General features: G+C 44.4%; 1 protein-coding gene across 2 annotated transcripts; it reads left to right on the top strand.

Annotated features, from left to right (window-relative positions):
- Nucleotides 1–26,852, top strand: ASCC2 (activating signal cointegrator 1 complex subunit 2). Of its 2 annotated transcripts, none has more exons than XM_075516496.1 (19): nucleotides 1–90; nucleotides 2,503–2,602; nucleotides 3,684–3,842; nucleotides 4,188–4,358; nucleotides 6,064–6,193; nucleotides 8,140–8,207; nucleotides 9,888–9,998; nucleotides 10,939–11,051; nucleotides 13,123–13,197; nucleotides 13,762–13,869; nucleotides 15,459–15,527; nucleotides 16,260–16,334; nucleotides 16,592–16,778; nucleotides 17,359–17,573; nucleotides 19,221–19,340; nucleotides 22,850–23,074; nucleotides 24,818–24,926; nucleotides 25,496–25,572; nucleotides 26,087–26,852. In XM_075516496.1, exons 2-19 carry the CDS (start codon nucleotides 2,522–2,524, stop codon nucleotides 26,253–26,255), a joined length of 2,262 nt encoding a protein of 753 aa, XP_075372611.1. In that variant the 5' UTR covers nucleotides 1–90; nucleotides 2,503–2,521; the 3' UTR covers nucleotides 26,256–26,852. The 2 variants fall into 2 exon arrangements, with proteins under 2 accessions (XP_075372611.1, XP_075372612.1); XM_075516497.1 differs by having other exon boundaries at nucleotides 9–90; nucleotides 2,507–2,602.
- The last annotated feature ends 1,000 nt before the right edge of the window (nucleotides 26,853–27,852 follow it).

Below are 27,852 nucleotides of genomic sequence, written 5' to 3' on the forward strand. Positions count from 1 at the left end.
CCCGGCACTTCCGCTCGGCGCCGGAAGGGCCGTTGGGCTGCGGGAGCGTGGTGCCGGCGGCGGAGCGGTGGCGGGGGGACGTGGCTGCCGGTAACGGGGGCTCGGGCGCCGGGGCCGTCTGGGGGTGGCCGGCGTAGGGCGGTAGCGGCTGCGGCTGGGCAGGTGACGGGGGCCGGGCCCGGGCAGGGCCTGGGATGGCGGGGGGCCAGGGGGACGTGGCTCGGGGGAACGGCGGTGGCAGGGCCTCAGAGGCTGTGGAGCGACAGGGCTTGGCTTAACTGGCGGTGGCTGGAGAGAGGGGCAGGGCCGCGTTGTAGGGCTGGCAGAGGCGGGGCGAGGCGGCAGGGCCCGGAGGGGCCCGCAGGGCCCGGGGCCGGTGGCAGTGGCTGGTGGGGTGCTGGGGCAGGGGGTGGGGTAACGGTGCTTGGGGCTGATGGCGGCGGCCGGGGGGAGCGTTTGGGGCTACAGGAGCGTGGCTGGGCCCGGTGGGGGTGGCAGTGGCAGGTGGCCGTGGTGGCACACGGGAGCAGGGCGTGTGGGGAGGTGTGGGCAGAGCTCAGGTCGGTGCCCGGCTTGGGAGTAGGTGGGGAGTAGGGGTGGGTGCCTGGTGTAGGCCTGGAGGCCCCTGAGATGCAGTAGCAGGGGAAGTCAGGGCTGGTGACTTCAAGGCAGATCGAGGGCTTCGCCTGGGCTTCGCCGACTCTTTAGCAGCACATCCGACGTTCGCTGTTAAATGGTGCTAAAAAGTTCGTAACAGCGGTGCTGCGGTGGGTGCTTTGGCCCCCGCAGCGTGCCCCTCGCCCTGCGTGTCCCCGTGTCTGTGCACCCCGGCGGGCAGCGCAGGGCAGAGAATGTCTCTGATGCTGTGAAAACAAGTTTCCCTGGCAAAAGTCTGGTTTGTTGTATTCTTTGTCAGGGCTGTTGGGCTTTGCTGCTGCGTGCCTGAAATCACAGGGTACGACACATTAATCGTGTCCTTGTAGTGGTGGCCAAAGCTCCTGGGGAAAAGCATGTGACAGCCATCGGGGATGATCCTCTGTGTTGAGGGTATTCCATGCTCAGGTTTATTCTCTCCTCAGGATGAATAAGCTTTTTGTCAGGGGGCCTGTCTCTTCCCAGATGTTTTTGACTTGGACTGGAGAGTTTGATGCTTGGCAGGCTTGAAATGAGACACTTGACTTTTTTTTTTTTTTTTTCCTTCCACATAGAAGCACACGCTTCTATGTGTAGTTTTCAAAATGACTCTAGAAACTCTAAGAGCCAAATTAAATATATGACGAGAACTGAAAACCATGTTGGATTATTCTGCTGAAAAGTATGTTTTTCAAAGGAATTGTTTATAATTAAAAAATTGAAAACGTTCTTGTCAATATTCTCATCTTTAAACTCCCTTGGAAAGACATAATTAGTTTGAGTTTCTAACCTGTCCAATATATTGGCATTGCTCTAGTGTAACTCTTTTCTTGGTTTTTTTTTTTTTTTTTCATGAAAATTTGAACTCTAGAGTGTTAGATGACACAATTTCTGCTTAAGTCCATAGGTGACAAATTCTCTGGAACCAAAAATGTTGCGCTCTCACTTGCTGTCTGAACTGTGATCTTGCTCCTGAATCAGTAAATTCTTCTGTAGGGACACTTCTCTTGTTTTAATTGTTATTCTGCCCGTGCAATTAAATATGCATATAAGGAGACTTTTGTGGTCTTAGATCTTAACAAGAACATAACTTTTTAGTACCATTTCACAGAAATCATAATACTATAAAACCCCAAGAACGGAAAAGCTCTGTCAACCTGCAATTTTCATTTTTTGTTAATATCTGAACTTTTTAAACAGTGCCCATACTAATTTCTTTTTAATTGCTCTAAGGTTTGACTTACAGTTAATTTGAGGAAGTTAATTGAAATATTTCTGAGCTTAAAAATGCTGTTGTAGAATAAAACACGGTTTTGTGAGCACGTGGGAAATTGGCAGGGGAAAGGAAGGCTGTGTTTTGTAGGCTCACCCCATGTGCCTTATCTGGATGAGTACCGAGTGATTCTGCCACGTAAGCACCAAAAATACTCTTTTAATAGTATGTTGGCAGGATGTCTTTTGATTGCCTCTCCAGTTTGTAATGCCAGGAGATAGACTGCAAGCATTAAAAGAGGCTGCAAAAGCAGAGTTCAGCCGAGCTCTTCAGGAACCAGATTTAAATATCAAGCTCCCATATTAAACAATGGCCCAAAATGCTCTTTGTTGTCCTGGAAGATATCTATGGCCTCTCAGTAAGGGACAGGGATGAAAGTATAGCACCACGTTACAGGTTTCTTCTGAGGCATGTGCAGCTGGCTCTTGGGAGCTCCCTCAAGGTTTGGCGTTTGGGTGGCATATAAATTGCTTTGCGTTTCCAGCCACTTTGTGTATGTGTGTTACAGTAAGGCTGTAGCCTCTTTTGTTATGCTTTAGGTTGATTGACCTTGTAAAATGCATCCTGTGCTGCTTTTGTTTTTCTGTTTGCTGAAGACAGGAACAAGTCATCACCATGCCAGCGTTGCCTCTGGATGAACTCCAGCGGACAGAAAGGGATCCCAAGACAGGGAATCTGAGAACGTTACCGGCACTGGTGAGCTGTGTTTTTCCTGAAAGCCAAACAAGACCTTTAACAAATAATCGTCATATATTCGGGCCTGGGCAAAACTAGCCCTTGGTCCAGGATATGGTGAAATTTGGTCAGCTTCCACATTAAAGAAATTGTTTTCTTCGTGTTTTAGTGCATTCAGATAGTTGAGTATTTTATTTCAGTGATGGGTAAATGAAAACTCACTGTGTCCAACATCTATAGTAACCTGTGTTCTCCCAGAACTCCTTATTCTTTTGAGGAACAGCCCGACCAGCAATGTAAACTTTGCTGCAATAGAGAAAATGCTTTGGGAGCTTTTGCAAACTCCACGTGAAGTTTAGCTCTGAGCTATAGCACTGGGATAAGTCCATCCGCTTACTGCATCCTGTGACTTCCCGCCCTGTGGCTTCAGCTTGGTGAAATTAGAAAATTAAATCCATGGTTGCCCTTTTCTCCCAGAAATAAGAAGGCATGGAGAGAGCCTTCTGGGCATGTTGCAGAAGTAGGACCTGCCGTTAATGCTCCTTGCCTGTGAGGAGGTTTACCCTGGGCATACGTGTGGGTTGAGGCAGAGCTCGAAGCTGCTCGCTACTCAACATGATTCTCATTCTAGGATGGGAGTATTTTGGCAAAGCCTGTTCAGTAACCCTTGGGAAGGATATTGAAATGGTTTTTCTCTGTATTTGGTGGTCATATCGATTTGACTTTGTGGAATGTTGTGCAAGAACAAGTTAGGAGGAAGAAGAGAGACTGCAGGCCACATTTCAAAGCCATGACATTAAGCTGTTGCTGTTTGTTTTGAAGGCGTGGGAGGGTTGCTTTGCAAGGTTAACAGAATGCAAGGAGCAACATCCACCAAATTATGAAGGTCTGAAAATATTGCTGATTAAATAAGGATACAAACCCACTCGTCTGCTGCCTTGAAAGATTAGAAAATGGGAATTTACCAGGGAAGTGAATGTCAAATTGTATTAAAGTGTAATTTTGTGTTGGTTTCCTAAAATTCAGTGAGCAGTGCAAATGGTAACTCAGCATTCCTGTCACTTGGTCTCTGTTCTTAATACAGTGTTTTGGCTTTCTGCAGCACCCAGAAATAAAAGCAGATCGGTCTTTTGTGCTATACAGACCACCACCTGTTGTCAGAGACCCTGCTTTAGTGGAAGAATTCTTGGAGCGAGCAAAATTCATTGCAGATGACCTGAACTGGCTTCTGGCTTTGCCTCATGACAAATTTTGGTGCCAGGTAATAATTGTTTTGTGGACACTGGAGAAAAAGCGTGAACTATCTAAGTGCTTGTAAAAGCCACGAACTTTAAATCACTTTCATAAAGACTTGTATATGCTCATTATGTCATTCGTCAAGCATTTTAACTTTAATTACTGCACCTTAGAGTGCAAAGAAAGTAGTGTTTCCCTATAGATTTTTTTGTTGTGGATTTTAAGAGTTTGCTTGTATTTGCATATGTGAATCCTTTTAGCACTCTTGAATGTTTTAGCTTGCTTTTAAATTTAACTGGGCTGCCCACGATTGCAACCTATGAATGCGTGACATTCCCTTCTTTTCGTTTCTTGTCTCTTGTTGTGCAAGGTAATATTTGACGAGACGCTTCAGAAATGTCTGGATTCCTACCTGTGCTATGCCCCTCGCAAGTTTGATGCGTTGTTGGATTGCCATCCAGAGGTGAATGACATGCAGAAATGTCTTCATCGGAGTGTCTTCCTGACTTTCCTCAGAATGTCCACTCACAAGGAGTCCAAGGTAAATATTTCTTTGCCTTGCAGCTGCTCTGGGCTGTATAGCTTAGGGAAAAAGCAACTGGAGAAGTTAAACGTGTTTCTTACTTCCATGCCCAACTGCGTTCCTCTCCTTGGCTATTTTTATCAGTCTGTTTCTCCATATGGAGATGACACTTCAGCTCTGAGTGGTTATCTGAACGATGCAATGATTTCTTAGGAAGGAGATCCAGGCAATCAGCTACATAATAGCAGGTTAGCCACATGTGGTGGTATGATGCATCGCTGTAAGAGAAAAAAGAGCAAGCTGGCCTTTGTACGGCTGCGTGGAACAGAGGCTCTTCAGGCCATCGGTAGCTGAGCGTTCACTCCCTCGATGCCGCTTCCTCTGTGCCGTGCAGTGTCACATAATCTGTGCTACTACTTGTCTCTCCTTGAACTTTCCCCAAGTTTTGGATGCACAATGAAATTGCTCTAAATTACTGTTTTCTTGGCATCATAATTGAAAGACGTACTCAGTCCTAATTGTGTGAGTGCAACTCCCATGAGCAGCTGTGGAATTTTCACAAGGCCTTTGGGCAGGATGAGTGAGGCACCTTGTGTTTTAGCAACTACTCCCTTGATATCCTCATAGGTTCATGATGTGTTATTTCGTGATGTGCTGATTCTCTTGATTATCACAATGGTGACATTCAGGACATTTTGAGGAAAGTTCTTCGAGTGGGAGTTGGAGGACGGGGGTGGGAACAGGTAGAAGGAATGCTGGAGCCTGCAGCTGGCACCACTTCAGCAAAAGTACTCAACACCTCTATGGTGTCTTTCATTCCAGGATCTGATTAAATCTTACCACTCCAGTGAGGCAGGCAAGCATTTGAAACCATTTTCTAGTCGAGTAATTTGAAGAGAATGAATAGTCTGTTGTCATGCAGGCGGTCAGCAGGAGTTCTAGAAATTGAACCTAGCAGCATAAAGCTCTGTCCCTCTGCCTTAGCAGGGAAAATGTACGTACCACCTTTCACTGTGACTGAAAACATTTGCTATCATAGGCAAATTTGTCTTCTGAAAATCCAAAATCACGTTTTAGCTTGCTTGTTTCTCAGCGTCAAAGACGATGGAATTTTTGTCATCTAGAATTTTGGAAGAAATTCCTTCAACGTTCTGAGTCGTGTTTTTGACACAGTGTTCTAGCAGCCAAGGCACAGAGCTGCAGTTCCTGGGTTTTCTTCCTACTTGTCAGTGATGCAGTTGTCTTTGGTGCCTTGATTCTACTCTTCCAGGGTAGCAATAACCCCAGGCTGTGATCTCACGTGTATTTTTTCAGTGTCAGTGCCAGTTAAGCTGTTCCTCTGCCTGGTTATTCATTCCTACTCCTGAGCTGAGCCATTCTTGGGTCAGCTCAGCTGTTTATTTGGCCATGTCACGAGCCGGGTCTGGGAACTGAATGAACTGTAGGTAGCTTTTTGTTTTAACTTTCAGGTTGATTGGTTCACTTCACGGTGCAGCCTGGCCAGTGGGGTGGATGGTGTAGTGGCAGTGACAAGCAGCTGGGAATGTGGGGATGGAGGGCTCTGCAGAAGCTGGTGTAAGCAGAGTTGCTGCCTTCTATGAAAGAAAATCCTTAATACACCTTTGAGAGATGTTTTTACGGGTGTCATTATAATGTTGGAGTTCTTGCAGTGTAAGACACGGATTATTCTTTAAATTACTTTTTTTTTTTTTTTTCTTTGTAGGATCACTTTATCACTCCCTCTGTCTTTGGAGAAATTATTTACAATAACTTCCTATTTGACATCCCTAAGATTCTGGATCTCTGTGTGCTTTTTGGGAAAGGAAATGGTCTCCTGCTCCAGAAGATGATGGGTTAGTTAAAGCCAAGGAACATCTTGTTGCATTTAGGTTTTTGCTTACTTGTATAATGGCAAGTGATGAATGGTGGTTTATACCAGCATTACTGCTCTGAAAATGAATTGTTCAGTAGCAACTAGAATCTATAATTTCTAGATCGGATTACTTTTTTTCTTTTTTCTTGTGAACTTTATTTATGTCAAGGAAAACATTGTGTCCTGCTGCTTAGCTGTCCTGAGCTGGGCTCGTGGCATTAGGTGTGAACCAAGGCTCAGTTACACCTCAGCAGTTGTTTCACATGCCCATTAAATGTGCCTTCAGCCGCTGTAAGAGGGCCACGAGGGCTCTGTAAAATCCTGGTAGAGATGGGAAGGGGCAAACAACTCAATTCCTGGGCAGGCAGCGGGGAGGGTTAGAAGATGGGGCACAGTCCAACTGCTCATATGAGTGCTGTTGTTCCCAGTGTTGGGAGCCAAGTGAAACGTGCAACATGAGGTAATCACTGGTCTGTGAAGTGGGAGAACTTGACATTTCAATGCAGACATTGATTTATATAGTGCCTTCAAACCACAAAGCACTTCAGAGCATTGCTTAAGCTGTGCTTATCCCTAGATTTCTCTGTATCTCTACAGACAGTCTTAGTGGCAAGTGTATATTAAGTAATGTCTCAGCCTTGGACGCTAGAACCTGCATAATGAAGACAGGGCATATTGGTTTAGCTTCCATATTTATCCTGTGCTCTCTTCACAAGGGAACCACTTGTGATCTTTAACATCTACCTGAGCACAGATGGAAGAGTACCTAACCTTGGATTAAGTGAGCTCTTCTTCATAAATTCTAACCCACTTTGTCTGCAGTTCATGTAATGAAATTTTTCCTTTCTTTGGCAGTTATTTTTGTCTAATTTCCCAGTTGACTAACATGACAAGTGTTAGAGATCATGTGATGCAGCCAGATTTCCAGACCAGGAAAGCTTAGATAAACCTTTGCCTTTTTTAATCCCTTTACACTTTTTTCAGTAACTTCCAATCTAAATTCATCTGTCAGGCCTCAGAGGTAGAAAGAAGGCATGACAAGATAGATAGTTCTCTTTCAGATGTGAAGCTTAGATTATCTGGGTCTTAAAATATTCCGAAGAAGACCTAAGTGTATGAAACCTCATTTGAATTATACATACGCTCTGGAGTGCAGTGCAGTAATGCTGCACGCAGGTGACCAATGATTTGCTCACCTGATTATTTGCATTACGTTGTGACAGTAATGGCGTGAGCAGTTCTGGTGTGTAATTCATAACTTGATAAACTTTCGATTCTTCTCAGGGTATAAATTTTTCTGAAACCTGTCTCATAACTCTTACCCGTGCTTTGTCCTTGCTGGAGAACTCTGTTAATTTTCATGTCCGAACAGTAATTCACAGGAAAATAGGCAGCCTCTGTGCTTACTTAGTGAGGATTTATGGTACGCCATTACTCAGTGGAGTATTTTGTAAAGATAATGAAGTCCTAGTAATATAATAGCAAGTATTACTAGAGCATCATTACCTTTAAGAAATATTCTGCAGAACATTTTCCAGTGTATGCTGAACTGTTATCAGTAATTAAAAGTCAACTCCAGTTGTCAAATAAAGGAACTAGAAGTGTTTAGCGATAGTATTTGCATTATTCATTGGTTCAGCCTCTGGGGTGTGAATCATGTAACATCTCGTTTGCTCTGCTCTGATGAGCATGTTCTCATTACCAGTTCTCCAGTTGCACTGAGGAGTTGATGGGCCAGCTTTATAGGAGTAGGCCCTGTGCATGAGTTGAAGTGAGCCTGTGCCCGTGTCCGAAATGGTTATTAGCTGTGTCTGGAGGAGGGGTGTGTGTCAGTAATAATACAAGTACATCTTCAGGTGCAGATTTGCTTGGTGGCATGAATGTCTGAACTAATGGGAAATGGTCTCCTTCCCCCTCTCTTCTCAGAAAATATCTTCACTCAGCAACCGAGTTACTTCAGTGACCTAGATGAAACTCTGCCCACTGTTCTCCAGGTACTGCTTTCCTGCTTGGCCCAGGGCTCGGATTTCGTCTGGAAAGGTGGCGTAGCTTAGAGGGCGGAGGGGAGCAAATGTGGTCGTAGGCAGGATGTATTTGCTATTGCTTACTTTCTCTAGTTTATGCTAATGTGTGTCAGGTAGGTTTTGAACCTTTATCTCAAACTATTACTTGATGACTATTTCCTATTACCTTCCTTCAGCTTCTGCAGTTAATCTCAAGGAATTTTTGGTAGGCAGTTCAAAAAATATTTTTGTATCCCCCCCCACCCAAGCAGGGGAAGCATTGAAACTTAAAACAACAAAATAGACACTGTGAGAGGTAGCTAAGACTTGACATAGTAGAATGGGTTAGCGTTAACGCTGCAGGTTCTCAGGAGTAAATGTAAATCCGTTGGAAGGGATGCATTGTTGCCATACAAAAGGTATTTAGCACCTCTCCACGTCTAAGCTTTCATTTTTATAAGCAGCTTTTATATTCCCCAGACTCAGTAAGCAGGATTCACACTTAACCTGAGGGGGAAATCAAGGTGCCTTGACATCTTTGTACCCTGAAAATGTCATGTTTATGTCCTCAAAAAGCTCACCTATGCACAAAAATAAACGAACCCAAGATACCGATTACCCCAAAACACCTATAATGTCACTTGACTTTTTGAAAGCCCACATTCTTCTTTTTTTCTGTGTGTTAAGAAACTGTTAGAGGTAAATCTGAGGTGATATCACATTTAAAAAATACTCTAGGAAGCAAGACCAAACCTTCAAATGAATTACTGGGGAGGACAGCAGAGATTCCATTTGCTTTTCATGATGTACCATGTCGGAGCAGTTTCTCCGCAGGATGCTGGTTTCTTTCCTGTGTGTTCTGGTAACCATTGCAGGGTGATAGCAGTGTGTATCAAGTGTATGGATGTAACAGCTCAAACAAAGATGTGTCGTTACTGATACATAAAACTGTTTATGTGCTTACACTGTCACTGAAAGGAGTTGATACCTGTGCAGGTTTAGGAGCCTCCATGCCCTGTAGAATAGTAATATTAGCCCCAAGCGTGCAACGTCAGTACCTTTAGCCACCCATTCACATATCTCTGGGAGCAGGGTTTGACAAATCTCTCAAGGTGCAAATGTAGAGGAGTTGCTTTTAAGTTGGTCCTACACCAAAGGTTGTTGGTGATCCGGAACCTAATGCTATGAGCTTCTCCCCAGATTCTTTGTTTATAAACAAGAGCCACAAAATCTGTGCTGCTAACCTCAGGGGACAGGGCGGGAAGGCTTTGGGACTAGCTCATAAGCAGGAGGTGGTGTTAACTTCCCCGTTGTCCCACTACTCCCTTGCAAATAGGGATCCCGGGTGCCCTGCCAGTGTTGGCCTTGCTGGCTGATTTTTCTCAGGTAGCTAAGGATTTGGATGAGCTGCCTTCACTGTCTCAGCACCGCAACCATATACAGCTGCACTTAAATTACTTGCAAGTTGCATGGAGTTTCAGAAGTGCAGCGTGGCCCTTCCTGCTGTAGCCTGCAAGAGTCTGTTGCAGCTTTAATCTTACGCAGCTCTGTGCTGTATGGAGATCGTCACAAATTGCATACGCGGTCATAGCAGTGATTGTTAACAGGATAAAGCATGTCCCACTGCTTTCTCAATGTCTGTTTTAACACTGTTCTGTTCTCTTGATTTAGGTGTTCAACAATATTTTGCACAAGTGTGGTTTGCAGTGTGAAGGAGCCTCTGCTGAGCCCCAGAAATTGGAAGAAAAAGTAAATGTGACTCCGGGGAACATGCCCCTTCAGGTAGAACTGTTGCTCCTTGCACTTTACTGTTTGTAGTCCTGCGGACTGAACAGTCCATGGAGCAGTAAAACCACAGAGGGTCATTCTGTTCCTAAATACTGGTGGCTCATACAGCACATGGTTCCATGTCATTGTTTCACTGTTTGTCATATGACTTGATGATAAAGCCTTTCCACCATGAGTTGGTTGCTTTGCTTGGGTGCATTTCAACCGTATCCATTGTATAGTGGGTTCATCTGTTCACTTAACCGGCTTATAATGTATAGTGGGTTCATCTGTTCACTTAACCGGCTTATAAGTAATGTAACAGAGTATCTGACAGAAGTCTCCGTGTAAACCTGACAGTGATCAGAGTTGAATTTTTTTTTTTCCCAGAAATGTTTGTTTAACAACAGTGTACTTTAGTTAATTAAGAGGATTTTTTTTTGGTGCTGGGTGCTGGACAAAGACAGGCCCCATGTCAGTGAGCATAGCCTTCTACAAAATCTTAGTCATATAGTTTGTGTGTGGGAGTTGTTACAGCTACCCTGGAAATCCATCTTGCACTGAAATGGACCACTGAAATAGTCCCTCTCATTACTGCTATGCAGTGCTTCCAGCTAGATGGGGAAGAATACTATATGTGGAGGATATGTTGAGGACAAAGCCACTGCCCCAAACAGGATCTGATGAGGATTCTTGTAATTTCACAGAATCTTTATGAGAGTAAGCAGCTGGGATTGCATTATAGATCTTTAAAGGATATAAGTTTTAGGAGGGATGTTGTCTCTGCCTCTAGACCCAGTAACATGTAATGTGTTTATGATCGATAGCAGAATCTCTTTGTGCAGTCAGGAAAAAGGCTTGATCTGAACATGATGTGTCCCTGTTAGTGAGTTATACTATGTTCCGAGGAAAACTTGTCTGGCTTTTCTCTCAGTAATTGCTCTTTCTCTCTCAGGAGCTGAAGGATATTGTGCTGTACTTATGCGACACTTGCACAACACTCTGGGCGTTTCTTGATGTCTTCCCGTTGGCTTGCCAGACCTTCCAAAAACATGAGTTTTGTTACAGGTACATCTTGGACTGCAGACAGAGCTTGTCTTGGAAAAGTAAAAATACTAAATGTACTGCTGTGTCCCGTCCCAGACACTTCATCGTTAATATAGTAGACAGATTTAATGCAACTAGAGACTTCTAGGTTCACACTGACAGGAATACAGAATAATGAATAAATGAATATAGGCACTATATTTTTTTAGAGTTTCTGTTGTATGTTCACCTTCATCGTTATCTATGAGTGATCCTAGAGCCAGGCAACCATGACAATTTCAAAACCCAGCTAAACAGTACTCGGTGTGCTTTGGAAAGGGTAGAGAGGGACAAGCAGAAAAGAGTCGTGGACAAAAAGAGCTTCCTGCCGTAGGACCCGAAGCAAGGGAAGTAGAAAGTACTTCAGAGTGATACTCCATCAAGGTCTGAAAATAACTGTTTTTGTTTGATGTTCTGCCTAAGTTTTATGTTAGAGAATATTATTGAGGTTTGGCAAAAGCTGACTGCCTGGGAGAGGATGACAAGCCAGCACTATCACAGCTGGGCTGACAGCTAATTCCTTGTCCAAATCTGGATCACAGTGGCAATGAGTCAGGATGGTCTCAAGGACCAGACAGCAGAGTGTGTTCGCACAGAGGCTGCAAGTCCTTGAGTGGCACTTACCCAGCTTGCTCCAGGTGTTTTAAGCCCCCAGATCATCTTGTAGAGTCTTGCTGTAACGGCCTTTGTTTAGGACTAGGTGAAGTGTTATTGTCCTTATTTCCCCTGTTTTGTTTGCTTGTTAGTGTGAATGAACACACGTTTGTATTTTGCTTTTGTTTCCAATCATGTTGCAGACCTCCGAAGTCTTACAGCTGCCAGTGGTTTATGGACCACAGGTTGAGTAATGCTGCTCTGGGGTGTGTAGGTTTCTGTCCTCTTTGGATGTTGCTGTCGAGTTGGTTATTGAAAGAAGAGCAGATTGGTGGACTGCTGGTGGCTGTTTGGATTGGCAAGCAGCACCGCTTACATGCTTGGTTACTCAGAGGAGGAAAGCCTTTTGCTTTTAATTCTGCTGTTGATGTCAGCGATGTGCTAAAATAGTCTTGATCTCTGTGCAGTGGGACAACAGCAACGTTTTCATTACTTCTCAATATGGACTAATGACTGGGTCTTTGGAGTGTGGGGAGGGAAAACTGCTTTACGTGTCATCTTTTTGGAACCTCTGTGAGTCTGAATCAATCTGCTGGCACTTGCTAATTTCTCTCCCTGACTAAAGTATCAACCAGCTTCTGCTACATTTGCCTCAAGGATACTCATTTAACATGTTTGGCTCTTAATAGGAGACATGGACATAATGTTCCTAATGGAGCCTCTGCTCATCAGTTTAGCAGGCTTGGCTGTTGTGCAAAGTGCTGTAAACCATTATTTGTAACATCTAGCTACTGATGAAGCAGTACTGGCTGTTACGCTGTGGGGCGTTTCTCCCCATCTCCTGGTGCCCTGTCCCTGAAGGAAAGGGTCTGTGTGTGCTGCCTGGCACGTAAAATGTGAAACTGGACCGAACTTTCTTTGTTTCCTCCCTGCCCCATCCTATTGAAACATCCTCTTAGGCTTTCTGCATATTGGATACCTTCATCTAAATGCCCACCTACAGCAGAGCTGAATAGCAAGACTAGTAAGACTTTATTGGAAATCATATCCTGTTTCATATCCAGTTTCTAGCATACAGCAAGATAGGGCCATAAGGATATTAGAGTGGGAGGCGGTGTTTCGGGATGGACTCAAGCGTATCAGCTCTCTGCAGACTGCAAATTTGTGTTTGGGATGTTTCTTGGTTGGGCAGATTGTCCTGTTCAGTAGCACGATGCTTTTCAAATGCATTTCTTTGCCTACGTCTTCAAAGACACCTTGATGGTTTCCTTAGAGTGTGGCTCTTTGTCTATTGCATATTTGCTTGCTTGTGTTTCAGTGAATAAATAACAAAATGGGGTAATGCTAATGAGTACTGCTAGTGAGGAGAAGTTAATGGAATTAACCATTTGATTTGTCTTTTAGCAAGTGATTTTTAAAGCTCAGTTGACAGTTACTGTTTTGTTGCCCCTTTCTACAGATTAGCTTCATTTTATGAATTGGCAATCCCTGAGCTGGAATCTGCAATTAAGAAGAGGCGTTATGAGGATAACAGGTGAAAATGTCTGCAAAGGCTTGCATTTTCTTTTCAATAAAAGTCTCCCAGGGCTTAGTTAAAAATTCACTTCATGCAGCTTTACCCACCTCTGCAGAGCCTTTCTATCTTTTTTTTTTTTTTTAATGTTGCTTCAAAGAACTCTGAAGAGATGGCTTTTCTAATTCCAAATTTTCCTGGGCAGTGGGGTGACTAATGATTTCTTTCACTGCTGTCTAAGAAGAAAGTTGATGAGAGATGCATTCAGATTGTAACAAAGTGTGAAAACATGAATGATATCTCTGTGTATAGATTGGTCTCATTTTAAGGTGCAGACTGTGCTGGTACAGTTGAGATACCATGTGTCTAGCTGTAGGGACAATTGGTGATTGAGACCAACTTTGTTTAGAGCATGGGTTTTTCCTTAATGAGTATGAAATGGCTCTAATCTCTGGTCCTTGCAGCAAAGAAACGATTCTGGAAGGAAATTCCTCCTCTGGAGGGATAACTCTGGAGTAAAGGTGTGTTAAAGATTCAGATTTCTTGTGCTGACACCAACAGTGTGTTCTTTTACTCTCTCTGAAGTGTTTTTGCTGATTTGTGGAGGAGAATTTCACATTCCAGAAAGAAGATGATAGAAGCTTTTCACATCCTGATAAACCAAGTCTGTCTGCAGCCCATCTTAGAAAGCAGGTATTGGCATTTGGGCTCTGTGGTACTAGCCAGTTATTTGATTGCCATTGTAGGGGAGATTCTTGCCTTGTTTTCAGATTTACTGGAGAAAATGAACAGATACTGCTATTTGTGTTGGGGTTGTAGCCAAAGACTTTGGCCAAGATCAAAGTCTGTTGTCCTGCGTAGCAGGAACATCCCAGATGAAGCTATATGATCCAGAATTGATGTGGTGAGCTGTGTGTTGGCCCCACTAAAGTGGGATAAGGCTGTGGTCCAACAAGCTTTCTAACCTCGGTTTATGGCTAAGTTGCAAACTAATGCTGTGTGTAGACACCTGGACTGAGACACCACACTAAAAGCGATGCAGAGTTAGAGATCACTGAAAGCAGTCGTTTTAAATCTAGATACTGGTGCCTTTACCTAGTTCTACCCCCACTCCTATTGTGAAAATTGTTAACTGATAGCTCTGTGAGTAATCTGAAAATGAAGGCAAGTATAACTATCCTTATTTTAAAATAGAGAAATGAAGAGAAGTGAAATTACCCCAAATCATGTTGCATACTGGGGACAGAGCCAAGAATCTGGATCTTGATTGGAAGGCCAGTGCTGTCTTGGGCTGGTCTCTCTTTGCCTGTACTCATTACAGGTTTCATAGATTGCTGGTCTCTGTGGCTCCTGTTCTGCTTGAATGTTTTCCCTGGTTTGGTATCAGGAGAGTTGTCCAAGAAGATGAGGAGGGTCTGTTGGTGGAATTCCTTATGAGAGACCTGGATTTGCTTCCTTGACTTCCTCTGTGACCTGGACTAAATCACCCAATCTGTTTGTGCTAGAAGTCCAATCCTGAAAGGAGCAATAGTAGCCTTGCCTTACCCTTGCTTACCTGAGTATTGCCTTTCAGTACCCACCGGAATATTGAAAGTATAAAGGAACCAAAGAGTGTAATGTGTTCAGATTCCACAGTATTAAGGACTGTATATACTTCAGAGGTAGTAAAGGACAGCTCCAGACACTCATTGCCAGTTTGAGGAGAGCTGAGGCTGCTGTGAAAACAATATGTCTGGCTTCTAGGGAAATACCTTTTTCTTAACACTGACCTACTGCAGAGGGCATTCTGTCTTGCTGTGAGGCTTGATACGTCAGCAGCAATGGAGGGTTAGGCGTTATAAGAGAAAGGTTGCAATAGGAGTTTGCTTGGCATGTGTTCTTACATAGGTGAGCACATATTTTCTGGGAGGTTCACTGGTATAATCCCAAGACATATAATAAGAGTGGAATTACAAAAGCGCTACACACCCTTTTCTGCTTATTGCAAATCTGAGGCATCAAACTATGATTTGTAAAGTCTCAGAAGTCCTGTAATTCTAACTGTGATACAGCTTTAGATCTATCTGGCTGAAATGTTTACTGAAGCCATAAAAGAAACTCATTTCCATTTGACCCTTTGCTCCTGTGAAAGCCAAAAAGTGGACTGAAATCTATTTTCAAATGGAATTTTTCCTTGATGTGTGAATGTGACTAGTTTGGCTGGGGAGCAGAATGTGGAGATTGTGCAATGCAGTAGGCTTACCGCTGAGTTTTTCACTCTGTTGTGCCATTGTTTTCTGCAGCTGTGAGAACATTCAGCCTTTTATTGAGGAATTTCTACAGATCTTCACTTCGGTGCTTCAGGAAAGGAGGTGAGTCTGGCTGAAAGAGGCCCAAGGGTAGGGTCAGCTTGCCTTCCTCTTCCATTCTTTACAACAGAATTGCCCGAGACATTATTAGGAGGCATTACGATGCGTTTGGGAGTTAGAAATCATTCAAACTAGTTGGGAGAACTGCTGTGAGAGGATTTCAGACTGCAGTATAGACTTTATTGTAAAGGTGAGGAGGATGTTGCATGACGCTGGAGAATGTTATTCTTCACTCTCTTTAATCCAGGCTTTCAAAGTGGAGGATAGCAATTTAGCCATTAGCTACCTTGGTTAGGCTATTATTACTAATCTGTGCTTTTCAACTGGGGTGACCAGACCAGAAAGATATTAAGTGCTAATACTGAAGATGCAAAGTGAATAAGTGGCAGAACTGGGAATTTGATCTTGTCCTCCTGACAGTGCTGTCATTCTGATCATGTTCAAGTCATAACCCATATTTTCTCTGTAACGCGGCACTGGGTTACAAGTCTCAACATCATGAGGAGTGTTGCAGCTGGCTCTGATGGCTTGGAGGGAAGCATTGCTGCAGTATAATGCGGGCAAAACCAGACATGGCAACCCATGCTGGAGTTCAGCATTGGGTGAGAGGCTGTACGTGTTCCTACCTGAGCAGTGAGGAAGTCAGAGTGGCATAGCAGGGATGGTAGTGTGTGACAGGTCTGCTGGTAATTTATTCTTGAGTTCGACTGATTAAACTTGCTTCTGCGTTTTCAGATTTCTCCGTGACTATGATGAGCTGTTTCCTGTTGAGGATGATGTCAGTCTGCTTCAGCAAGCATCCTCCACGCTGTATCCTTTGCTGTCACCTTGGGGTTTTGCAGACCTGGCTGCTCTTAGATTCCTTTGCACCAGTGGCATTTCTAGGGTTGCTGCCTCTGGTTAAGCTGCATGACTGGCAGTGAGTGATGGAAAGTTTTCTCTTAAAAAAAGAAAGGGGGGAATGTTAATGTAGGCACCGGCTTGGGAGTCACTGAAAATTGCATAGTTGCTTCGAGGTGAGGTCTGAATACATGCATCTAGAAATGTCCTTAATGCTGTCCTCTTAGAGATGAGACCAGGACAGCCTATATCCTCCAAGCGGTGGAAAGTGCGTGGGAAGGGGTAGACAGGAAAAAAGCACAAGTCGTTAAAGATCCAACACCACCAGCAGCATCTAATGGAGCATCAGCAATAGTGGAGAGCACTGCTGAGGACATGGAAGAGCTCGGGGCTGCATATGAATCGGAGGATGAGGTGAGTAGAGCTGTGTGGATAGGACTGGGTTCTGCTCTTTCTGTGCTTACTTCAGTCATCTGTGAAGAGAGGATGGGCTTGCTCGGTTTGGGGCATTACACGAGATTTAGTCTCATTTCTTACCTTTGCTGGATTTTAGAGCAGCCCCATGTGCCTTGTGAAAGGAGAAACAAAGCTACACCTGAATCCCAGCTTTATCTTTGAGCAACTTGCTTCTAACTCCTGTTGGCTTGGGTGTCCTGTTGCTGTGATTTATTTAAATACTGTGCTTCATCACTGTAGTTCGTGTGCATAGTTTTTAAATGCACAGTTCATGGGTTATTTGAGGAAAGGATTCTCCAGAGTATCCTTGCTGACTCAGGGACAGACGAAAGTATTTGTGTGCCCAAGTCTGTCATAGATCTTGTGTAGTATAAACAACTTAGCTGATTTCTCTTCTTTTGACTTCAGTCTTTGACTTCTTTGTGTTTAAATTCTGATAACCCAGACTGCTCCTTTCTCTTTCTTCACGTGCATACCTGCCATCCCTCAGCTGCTGTCTCTTTCCAGTAATGCCACCAATTCTGTTTGGTATACGCAGTGTGCCGGTGCAGCTGCTGCGCCCATTGTCAAGGTGTCAGGGGTGGAGCTGGACTCTCTGATCTCTCAAGTGAAAGACCTGCTGCCAGACCTTGGTGAGGGCTTCATCCTGGCCTGCCTGGAGGAGTACAGTTACAACGCGGAGCAAGTGATCAACAACATTCTAGAAGATAAACTGGTGCCATACTTGGATAAACTGGACCGAACAATGCAAAGGTATGGGACAACTTCTGGCACAGCTTTGATGCCTTTTGTTTTTTGTTTGTGGGTTATCATTTAACATCATTCTTATTGAAGGTTATACACTTGTAGAGCTCTAAGAAGTTGCATGTGCATTTTCTTGGGGCAGATAGCTGCAGCGACAGCTTCTCACTGCCATCTGCCACTAGCTTTCTGTCCTTGTTGTGTCCCTGCAGAGGACTGGGACGTTCACTGTTCAGCGTTTCTGTAGAGCAGATGCTGGGTCGTGTTTTGTGATGGGGGGACAAAAACATTTGCACATTAAACACTCCAATAAGAACCATTAAAATGCCATCATGGGGACGCGGGCTTAGCCTCAGTTGGGCGATAGAATGTGTTGCCTTCAAAAGTTATTTTGCTGCAGAGGACGGGGTCATAGGTGTTAAAATCCCAGCTGTCCTGCAGGAAAGGGCATCTTCAAAGGAACTAATTCAGCTGAAATTCAACCTGCAGGGTCAAATACGGTATTTGAAAGGCTACTGTTTTGCGATTGAAGATAAACCAGGGAGAGATTGCAAATGGCAATTTAGATCCATTTTTATCTACCCTTTGACAAACTTGCCAGCCTTTTGCTTGCTTCTGTGGGTTGTACATGGGATGTAGGGTTTATAGCTGGCAGTGGAATTGAGTTGTTTTAGTTTGTCTGCAGCTGCTAGCATGTGTTTGTGCTGCAACAGCAGTTTCTGACTGAGTGTCAAGATGTGAATGTGCTGTTTGTTCACATTTCATGGAGGAATGGGCAGACTGTCTCATTGTTGCATTAAAAAAGGAAAGCATCTTTATCAGAAAAATGATGTAAAAAATCTTAGTTTTGCAACAATCTTCATGCTCTCACAGTCAGATCTGCTGACTTTGGCACAAATGATGTGGGGTGGGCTTTTGGAAGGGTTGTTTGTTTCTGCAAAGCCAGTGGTTATGGAAGATAGGGCTGGATTTTTTTTTTTTTTCCTGCCTTTTGCATCTTGAAACAAAACTGTCAGTTCAATAGCAAATGTAGAATTTTGATCACTGCTGATTCTGGAAGTGAACACAGCAGCGTTTTTGGATGCCCAGCTGAGCTAACAGCAGCAACAAAATGAATATAAAAATAATGGTCTTTTGACTTATAAGTTGAACAAACATAAACCTGGAACCCTGAGAAAGAATTAAGAAGGAACCATAGGGAGATAAATATCCTGAAATCAACAGCAGCAAATTATTGGAATTTTTTCCAGCATGTAATTCATCATACTTAGTGTTCGGCTTTACTGAGTCACTGTTTTGAGATCAGGCAGTCTGTTGAATATTCCATGCTCCTGTACAGTTTTACTTATTCTTAAATGAACAGAAGAATTTTCTTTTTGCTTTCTGTAAGTTGCTTTAGTTTCCCAACAAAGATAAGCTTTGGAAACAGTGCCTTTTATCTTAGACGAATGCCATGTTGTGGTTGTGCACGTACTATAGTGCAGCTGTGAGATGAAGGAATAGCAATCTGTGACCCAGTCAGCCAGCACTGCGAAGAGGATCTTGGCATGCTGTGGGTGACTGAGACTGATGAAAAATAAACCAAGGTCTTGGGAAGGAGAGGACTTGGTCTTCCTCAGTTCACCTTTCTTTTTATTCTCTCTGTCTTTTTTTTAACAGACAGCTGAAGCCAGACCCTACTCCTCTAGTCACTTCTCGCTATAATGTTTTCCAGAATGATGAGTTTGATGTTTTCAGTAGGGATTCAGTGGATGTTTCTCGGATACAAAAAGGCAAGCGGTGAGTATCGTGCGCCCTTAATTAACCCTGTCTGTCAGGAGGAATAAATATCTGTGAACCTGCAAATTTACTTCTCGTACAAACCTCCTGTAGGAATTTGTTGGCAGGGGGTAAGGCTTATCAAAAATGTTTCCCACCTGTTTCTTCTGTTTCTCTGGGAAAGTAAAATGAAATATTATTAGGGGGTTGGTTTCAGTTAGTGTTTTTCCTAATTGGCTTTCCTCTGTATGCTGCTAGAGTTTGCTCTGCCAAGCTCATTTGTAATGTCGGGCTCTTGCTTCTTGGTCTTAATGTTAAACTTGTACTGAACAACAAACCTCGAAAAGCAACCACCTCTACAAGCCTGGGATTGCGACTCAGAACTGAGAATAAATAATGATTTGGTTTAGATCCAAGTGAAGCTTCAATATCCATCTACTTCAAAATCTGATAACACTCAGTGGCTTAGACTACTTTTGTTGTTCCTGCTGCTGTAAGCTTCCAGCAGAAGGGCATTTACTTTGCTTTCTTCCTAGTTTGGCGCGTTGTGCTGTGCCATGCTCCATGCAAATTTAGGTTAGAGCATTGTCCTGCTGGCTCCCATTGATGTCAAGTGTATCTCTATAATATGGTTGACTTGTTTCAGATTCCTTTTAAACACTTTGTCTAACCAGCCAAGTGTGATCTTTATGTTGGTATGTATTTACACAGAACGTAAATAAAAGTCTGGCTGGAGGTTGAGCCATATGACCCCAGGAGCTCCCGGTTAAGGTTTTGGTTGCAAAGCTGCATCAAACTCAGGAGAAAACCACTTTTGTCCCAAAGTCCAGTCGAACAGCTTCTCAGCAGCAGTGCTATAATGTTTATACTGGCTCAGCTAGGCAAGACAATAATTTCTTTTCTCTCTGGCCAAGGCAATGACTTTTGAAGTATCCCTAGCTAAGAATTGACAGCCACAATCTCTCTCCTTTCTCCTCATCGTGTGTTGCTTTGCTCAGAGTGCAGGCAGGCACCTTGTGAGCAGGAGCCTTGTGCAGAGGCATGCTTCGTTATCTCCCGTCTCCCCAAAGCCTTGCACATGTGGGTAGCTGCTGCAGCAGCTGGACAAGGCCAGAGAGCACTGTCTGAGTTCAGCACAGTGCATCCAGGGTATGGAATAACTCTGCTCGGAGCTCCCTCTGCAGATCACTTAGAGAGCTTTGAAAGTTGTAAGTCATCCCTGAGCTGGGTTGTGGGACCCTGCTCCCACGGCATTGCCCTCCGGCTGCTGCCAGGGAGGCTGTGTCTTCTCCCCAGTGGTAACATCACTCCTTGAGAAAGCTGTCATCTCTTCTGCTGTACTGTTACGTGACCTCTTGGGATTATCCTCTTACTGCTGCTGTTCCTGGTGTCTCTTGGCCTCCCTCAGGCTATGTCTTCATTTCAAAACAGTTCTTCTTACGCTGAGAAGGTTCCCTCTGCAGGACTCCAGACATGTTATTTATGTTTTAGGTGGTCTTTAAAACCTGGAGGTTACTACCTGTGATCAGCAATGCACACCCTATGCCCAAAGTTGACCATATCTAACTAAATCAAAGGATAAGCTATAGTACCTTGCTCTCTAGGATTTAACGTTCAGAACTCCATAAATATGAAGAGCATCCTTTCAGCACTAAAAGTGCAACTTCCTCAGTAGTCCTTGTTCCACAAGCAAGAAGCCTGATGCTTTACCCAAGCATCAGGGTAACAGGGTTCTCCTAGCCTAGTTTGAGATCTGCTTTGGATTCGAATTGTATCAATTTTTTTTTTTCTCTTAAAATCTTTTGCTTGCCAAATTCTGCTTGTTTAGAGTGCTGCCGAAGCATGATGTCGCAATAGTGCTTCAAGAGCCAGGTCAGGTTGGGTCCCATTGCACTAGCTGCTATGCAGATAAGCATAAGCAGTTTGGGGCAGGGACTGTTAATGTGAAAGAGAAAGCCACACCAGGATGAGGAGAGAAACGAGCATGAGGAAATGAACATACTAGCATATACCTGATTCTTTGCTGACCCTGAAAAGTGATCACACTTGTCTGTGCCTGTCCAGCCATAATTGCTAGCTGAATCTGTCTCTTGAAGTCAGAGCATGTCCAACTAGAGGAGTTATCCCACTGTTTTTCCTGGAATTGGTGTCTGAAACATTTCATTGCAGCTCTTCTGCAGTCATCAGACCAGCTCAACAGGAAACAATTATCAAATACTTAGTTCAGTCTCATGCTGAATACAACAGAAGATGTTATCCCAGCCTAGGTATGTGTGAACTAACCACATGCGTTGTAGGGCATTTTGTAGCTAAATGCAGGCATGTAACAGAGTGACTCATGGAAGAGAGGGGAACCACATCTAGCTGTAATGTTCCTTTGTTTTGAGATTCTTAATGAAAATCAGGCTGCTTAGATCATTTCCCCACTGCTTGCTAGTATGTCACATAAGTCTGTCCATTCTTGAGTCACTGATAGTCTGCCTTGGACCGGGTTCTTGCTCTGATAATATCCAGATGCCAAATAGACCACTGATGCATGTTCCTCCTAGACTTTGAGGGCTGCAGATTATCCTGTGAATACTTGGCAGTGGAATCCCTTGTTGCTTTGCTGTAAGCATGTACTTGGCTGGTCTGAAAAATGGGACTTCAAAGAGTTTACACTTGTGCAGCTTGAGACACAGCATCTCAGTGGCTGCTTTTTAATACCGCTGTCAAAATTCTGTTTCTTGGTCTTCCCTTCTTTAAAATGATTATAATTTACTTGCCTCCTAAATTTTTAAAGAAGTTGTACATGCAGTGCTTTGAGATAGGTAGAATCAGAGTCACTAGTCTACTCTCTTATGTTCTTTTCATTGTTCGTTGTGCTTTTTCTAACACTTACTTGCTGCACTGGTAATTTTTTTGGCTCTCCCCATCTACAGTCATATTTTGCATCTCACATTTGTAAGCTGAGGTTCTTGACTACAGGAACATACATGTCCAAGCAGCAGTTGCTCTAACGCAGCGCTGGTCTGTGACTTGCAGCTGTGCGTGCTACTGCAATGAGATGATACTGCAGCACAGTGTTAGAGGGCACTCTGGGCCTTGCAGAGCCATCTCGTAGACTGGAGTCTTAGCCCTAACAGCTTGCCATTCAAGATTCGTGGGACTTCTTGTGTTATTTGGATCTTGGCCAAACTTCAGCTTGAGTATAATTGCATTTGGCCTCCTGTAAAAGCTTCCTTTTGGTCTCAAATGACAGTGGCGGTCTCCAATTCCTTTTCTTATCTGCTGTGTAGTCTTGCTGGGCTTCTGTTTAAAAATGACTTTGTTCCAAGCTGGGAGTGGCTGTTTTTAGTAGCCAGACAAACAGCCCTGTTATAAATCAGAGGAGAAACAGGTAGGCTTAAGTAGTGCTTGTGGAATTTGAGATGAGACTTCTGTTGCCTCAGCTTCCACTTACTAACAGGCGAAAAAAGTAACTTATAGAGAAGATAATTACATACTGCCTTTCTGTGTCTGCCCCTCTGTTTCCATGCTGTGGAGTGCAGGAGGGAGAAGGACACGACCAGAAGTTTGCTGAATGACAAACGCCTGGTTGCTGAGCAGAAGGAGCGCTACAGCCAGTACAGCGTGATTGTGGAGGAGATTCCTGTGCAGCAAGGAGAAGCTCAGCTCTACAAGGAGGACTATGAGGACGAGTACGATGACACTTATGATGGAAACCAAGTGGGGGCAAATGATGCTGACTCAGATGATGAACTGATCAGTAGGAGGTAGGTGCTGTGGCTTCAGCAAATGGGAGGTTGATGGGAATCACCCCGAGAGTTGTCTGGCTCGTACAAACCTGTTCAACACTGGGTTTTGGCTCTGTTTCTCAATGAGGACGTGTGCTTCAAACCACCCCTTTTTCTGCTGCTGCTTTCTCTGTAACATGCAAGGAGGGAGATTTGGGTCTCTTCTCCTGTTGGTAGGAAGTATTGCCACGGCATGCACCCAGGACGTTCTCAGGCTTCCACTTTCTGTGTCTGCAGGACTCGGCCATTGCCCCAACTGATCAACAAATCTAAGAGGGGAATTTGCCATGGTGTTGAAACTTGCACTCTGCTTACAGAAAACTATCCTGCAGCAGGGGAAAATGGGCTATCTGGAATAGTCAGGATTGAGTGTAGCTGGGCAACGCAAAATGGCTGGTTAGCAAGGGAAAACTTCAAAATTTGGAAAACTGTACAACCAGACTCCTTCTCCTTGCCAGTCCCCTCTGACATCTCAGAGTGCTGACACCTGGAATTCAGTCCTTGATGGAGTGCACAGCTCTCCACAATGACTGACAGCGGGAGACAATTAGCTTTTAGGAAGCAAAGGGTTAGTTTGGGATGGGGGTTGTAGATCTCATTTCTAAAATAAATATTCTAGGGATAGAAAACGTGTTTTAAAAGCTGGTTTAACATTTCTGAAAGTGGCCTTTTAAATTCTGATGTATTATGAAGATGTCACCATTTCTAACCTCAAACCAAAATGCATCTTTGGGTTCCTTTGTCCCTTTTGCCCTTTTTTTTTTTTTTTTTTTTCCCTCCTAAAGCGTGGTGAGGCTTCAATTTAAATCCTTTTTGTGGTTTGCCTGTAACAGTGTGGCACTCAGGTCTGTTCCCCTATTTCAGGTGCTCAGTGCTCACTGCTCCTAGAGAGGCAGTAGGAACAATTAGTGAATGTTACTGCTGAAAACTAGATCTCTAGGTTTGAAGTAACAAAGGCTTTTCTGATTTTATTTCTTTGGCAGTGGAATGGTGGATCTGAATTCCAATAGAATTTAAGCACACACGCACATATATAGATATATATTAAAGAAGAGCTATAGGCATGTGGTAAATTCTGCCTCCATCCCCCCCAGGCCCTTTGCTGCTCTGCGTGTTCAGGGTGATTCATAAAGCTTGGCAGAATTCTCCAAGTATTTCCCCCTGTATGAAACTGGGGCACAGCAATGAAACTGGGGCTCCATGGATAACCACTGAGCAGTCATAAAGGTTTTAGAGCACAGCACTTTCTGAGCATTAATGTTCCTGTCTGAGTTTGAGCTTGAGATTTGAGGGTTTGTCTTTGTACAATAGATGCTCCCTGACTGGTGAGCTAAAGCGTAGCAAAGTATACTCCTTACTAATGCCTTGTGGCTGTGCCTGGATCCCCTTCTCCCAGAGGAAGCAGTTGTTTCCTTGGAGAAATTCCTTGTGAGGTTTCAGGTTTTTCCTGACCTGCTCCTTTTTTTAACTATTATTATTTTCAGTACAACTTCATAGTGAACATTCCGCAGTGAAGAACATGTGTTCGTTAATTGCCCATAGTAAATGTGTCATTAGCTCCTGTGTCTTTTTTTTTTTTCCTTCAGAAAAAAAGCAAGTCCATGAAACTTGTAGATTCTCATTTTTGAAAGATATGGTGCAAACCAAAAAGGATATGCTGTTCAGTGAAACGTTTGTGGCTGTACTGTCTTCATTGCCAACTGTTTGTGTCTTAATTCTCAGGCCGTTCACAATTCCTCGGGTCTTGAGACCTAAAGGACAGGAGGAAGGACAGGAGGAAGAGGAAGAGGATGAGGAGGAGGAGGAGGAAGCTGAAAAGGAAAGAACAAAGGTGACATTTAGTTTGTGGTTGGAGTCGCATTAAGATTTACCATGTCTTACCTGCTTCACCTGCAGAGTGATGCGGAGCAGATTTCTGCTTTCAGAGAGTGAATCTTTTAACAGTAGCATGGAGACTGAGCTGCTTTTCAGAGTGGCTACTTCTGCGGTCTGCTGGACTGTGAAATGTCCCCTGAGTACAGCTATCCACTGCTTCCTAGGCTAACCATACTGGAGCAATGACACTTATTCCATGGAGAGGTTTAATCTCCTTTATTCCATAGACAGACGATGCCAGCAGAACACTTTGAGGGTCACTAACGCTCTGTTGTCATGGATATACTGGAAATAGTGACACTGATGGTGTTGCTGGCAGAGGCAGGATGTGGGAAGAGGTCTCAGTCAGGTTTTCTGCCAGGTTTTGTGTTTAGAGTCGCTGACACCAATCCTGCTGGCTCAGCCAGAAGAGATAATGAACAATGAATTGACTCTCTTCCATGGTCCAACAGAATCACCTCCTGCTCTAGCCTTTTGCGTGATGCTGATGAGTTTACTGACCTCTTTCCTTCCTTCCCATGGTAGGACCATTTTGTGCAGGACCCAGCTGTACTGCGGGAGAGAGCTGAAGCCAGGCGGCTGGCTTACCTTGCAAGGAAGGGGTAAGTAAGCACCCCCCTCTGCAGGGTGAAACCAGAGCTCTGCAGTTAGCAGGTGTCTTGACTGGAATTGTTGAGGGTATACCTGTTCTTTAACATCCCTGTACATCAGGGTCACTACCACGGGGGTGGTAACTTCCTCGCCCAACTTTTACTTCACTGCTGGTTGTTCTGTCCTATCAAATGGGTAGGCACGTCCCTTTATCATAAGCAGCAGAACCCTGTGCAAGATAGGATCTTGGAGAGCACAGCTTCCCAGAGCTTGAACAGCTCCCATGGGGATTTCAGGACAGTTTAATAGCTGGCTTTAGCTGACAGACTCAGTGTGTCGAAGGACGTGGTCATTGTGTGGCTAATGCTGATATTCAGCTATTGCAGAAGCCCTGCAGAGCTGGGGTGAGCCAAGGCTCAAGGCATGATGGCTGAACTCACACCCAGTTGTTTCTTGGGATCGGTATATTTTATCCCCCAAATGTGCAGTGTGCTTCTTGTGATGTCCTTTTTCCATGTACTCCAGGCACAAGCACGACAGCTCTGCTGTTGTTGGGAATGTGAAGGGCCATGGGCAGAACCGGGAAACAGTGCAGGAACGAAGGAAGAAGGAAGCAAACAAAAGCACAAGAGCTAACCATAATCGACGAGTCATGGCTGACAGAAAGCGGAATAAAGGCATGATTCCTTCCTGAAAGACTCTTAGTGCAGGTGTTGCATCATCCCCAGTCCTCTGCTTAGGAGGAGGCGGTTGTGCTCCATTCCCTCGGCACTCCCTTTGCTCAGGGGACTGGATGTCGTGGTTCAATACCTGGCAGTTCAGCTCATGCGGAATTGCACGCCTGTGGGAGGGCTGCCCGTTCACAGAAAGGAACTGCCCTCCAGGCAGACCCTGACTGCTCTTCAGTTTATAGAGACGTGTGTATGACGGTGGGCTGCACCGCAGACAGGCTGCACCAGCCATTTGTTTCCTTTTGTACTATTTATAATTCTGAGAATTTTATTTTCATACTGGCTCCCTGCGCCCTCTCTGCAACTCAAGCGGGCTTCCAGGCCATGCAGCGGGCAGCTCTGAGAGTGAGGCTTCCCTGGAACAGCCCTCACAGCTTTCTGCTCCGCTGAAATGCCTTATCCTGAAGTACAACTTGAAGGTTGATAGGAAAACGCTCGGGCTATTCCCGTTGCCGACAGACACACAGGAGTTCAGGTGAATAAGACCTTATCATAAATTTCTGTCCCTTGAGTGAGGCGTGCGAAAACAGAATGTGCAAATAAATGATTTAAATCTTTTAGTTGGTGTTTTAGGCTCTTACGAACCGTATTGATCTTTAACTTGGAGGAACCTCAACAAGCCTTTTAATGTGCTGTGTCTGCAGGCAGTGAAATTCAATTGCTGTTTTGTGTTGGTTTAGAGTAATGAGATCTAGCCACTGAGACTAAAGATACTTGAAAATCAGGATCAAGGCATCCTAAGCAAGATGACAGTAGTATGGAAATGAGAGTTGAAGGCAGCAGGGTCAGAGTCCCTGGGGAGCTGCCTCCTCAATAACCACTTGTCACACTCTGTGAAGCAGAACTGCCCTGATCATCGTGTTTGCTGTTGGGAAGGCTTGGAGCTAATAGTAAACTGCAGTTTGTAGTTGCTGAAAGCACTTTCCTTACGCAGGGAGACGCACAAATTGCTGAGTTTACTTTGTAACCTGTTCGTAAGGTGCTCAAATGCAATGGCAGCTACGCTGTGCCTAGCCGAGCCTGGGGTATCTGCCAGCAGCTGGTGATAAAACTGTTCAGTCGCTGTTGTCACGGAGTATTAGCACGTTTTTGGAGTGCTGTCCCCATCGTGGAGACGAACTTTCAGGTAAACAATTGGGCTTTGCTTGGCTAATCTGCTCCGAGTGCCATCTCCCCACCACCACGCTCTGTGTTTTTTCTAGTACTGCAAAGGTGCTTGCGGCTGTCATCCTCGTGCTGAGAAAATCAGCAGTGGGTTATGTAGTGTTAGAGCTACAGTTCCAGGGTAAACCTAGTGCTGCCTTCCCACTTCCGAACGCTGCAGAAGGAGCGCTTCGGTAATAAGCTCTGTAGGCACGTACGTTGCTGCCTAGTTTTACGCAGAGGGCGGGGACTACGGGGCTGTATGATTAGTGCTGCTGCCAAACACTACTGTGCCGGGGCTGCTTTCAGAAAGTGTAGAAATGGCTGTCACCATTGTGCAAATAAGATGAAGTCCTGAGTGCTCTGAGGACAAGATTTTTCTTTGCATATCAGTACTGCCCAAACCCCCTAATGACA

The sequence above is a fragment of the Mycteria americana genome, chromosome 13 (genome assembly GCF_035582795.1).
Source record: "Mycteria americana isolate JAX WOST 10 ecotype Jacksonville Zoo and Gardens chromosome 13, USCA_MyAme_1.0, whole genome shotgun sequence".
Classification (NCBI taxonomy): Eukaryota; Metazoa; Chordata; class Aves; order Ciconiiformes; family Ciconiidae; genus Mycteria; species Mycteria americana.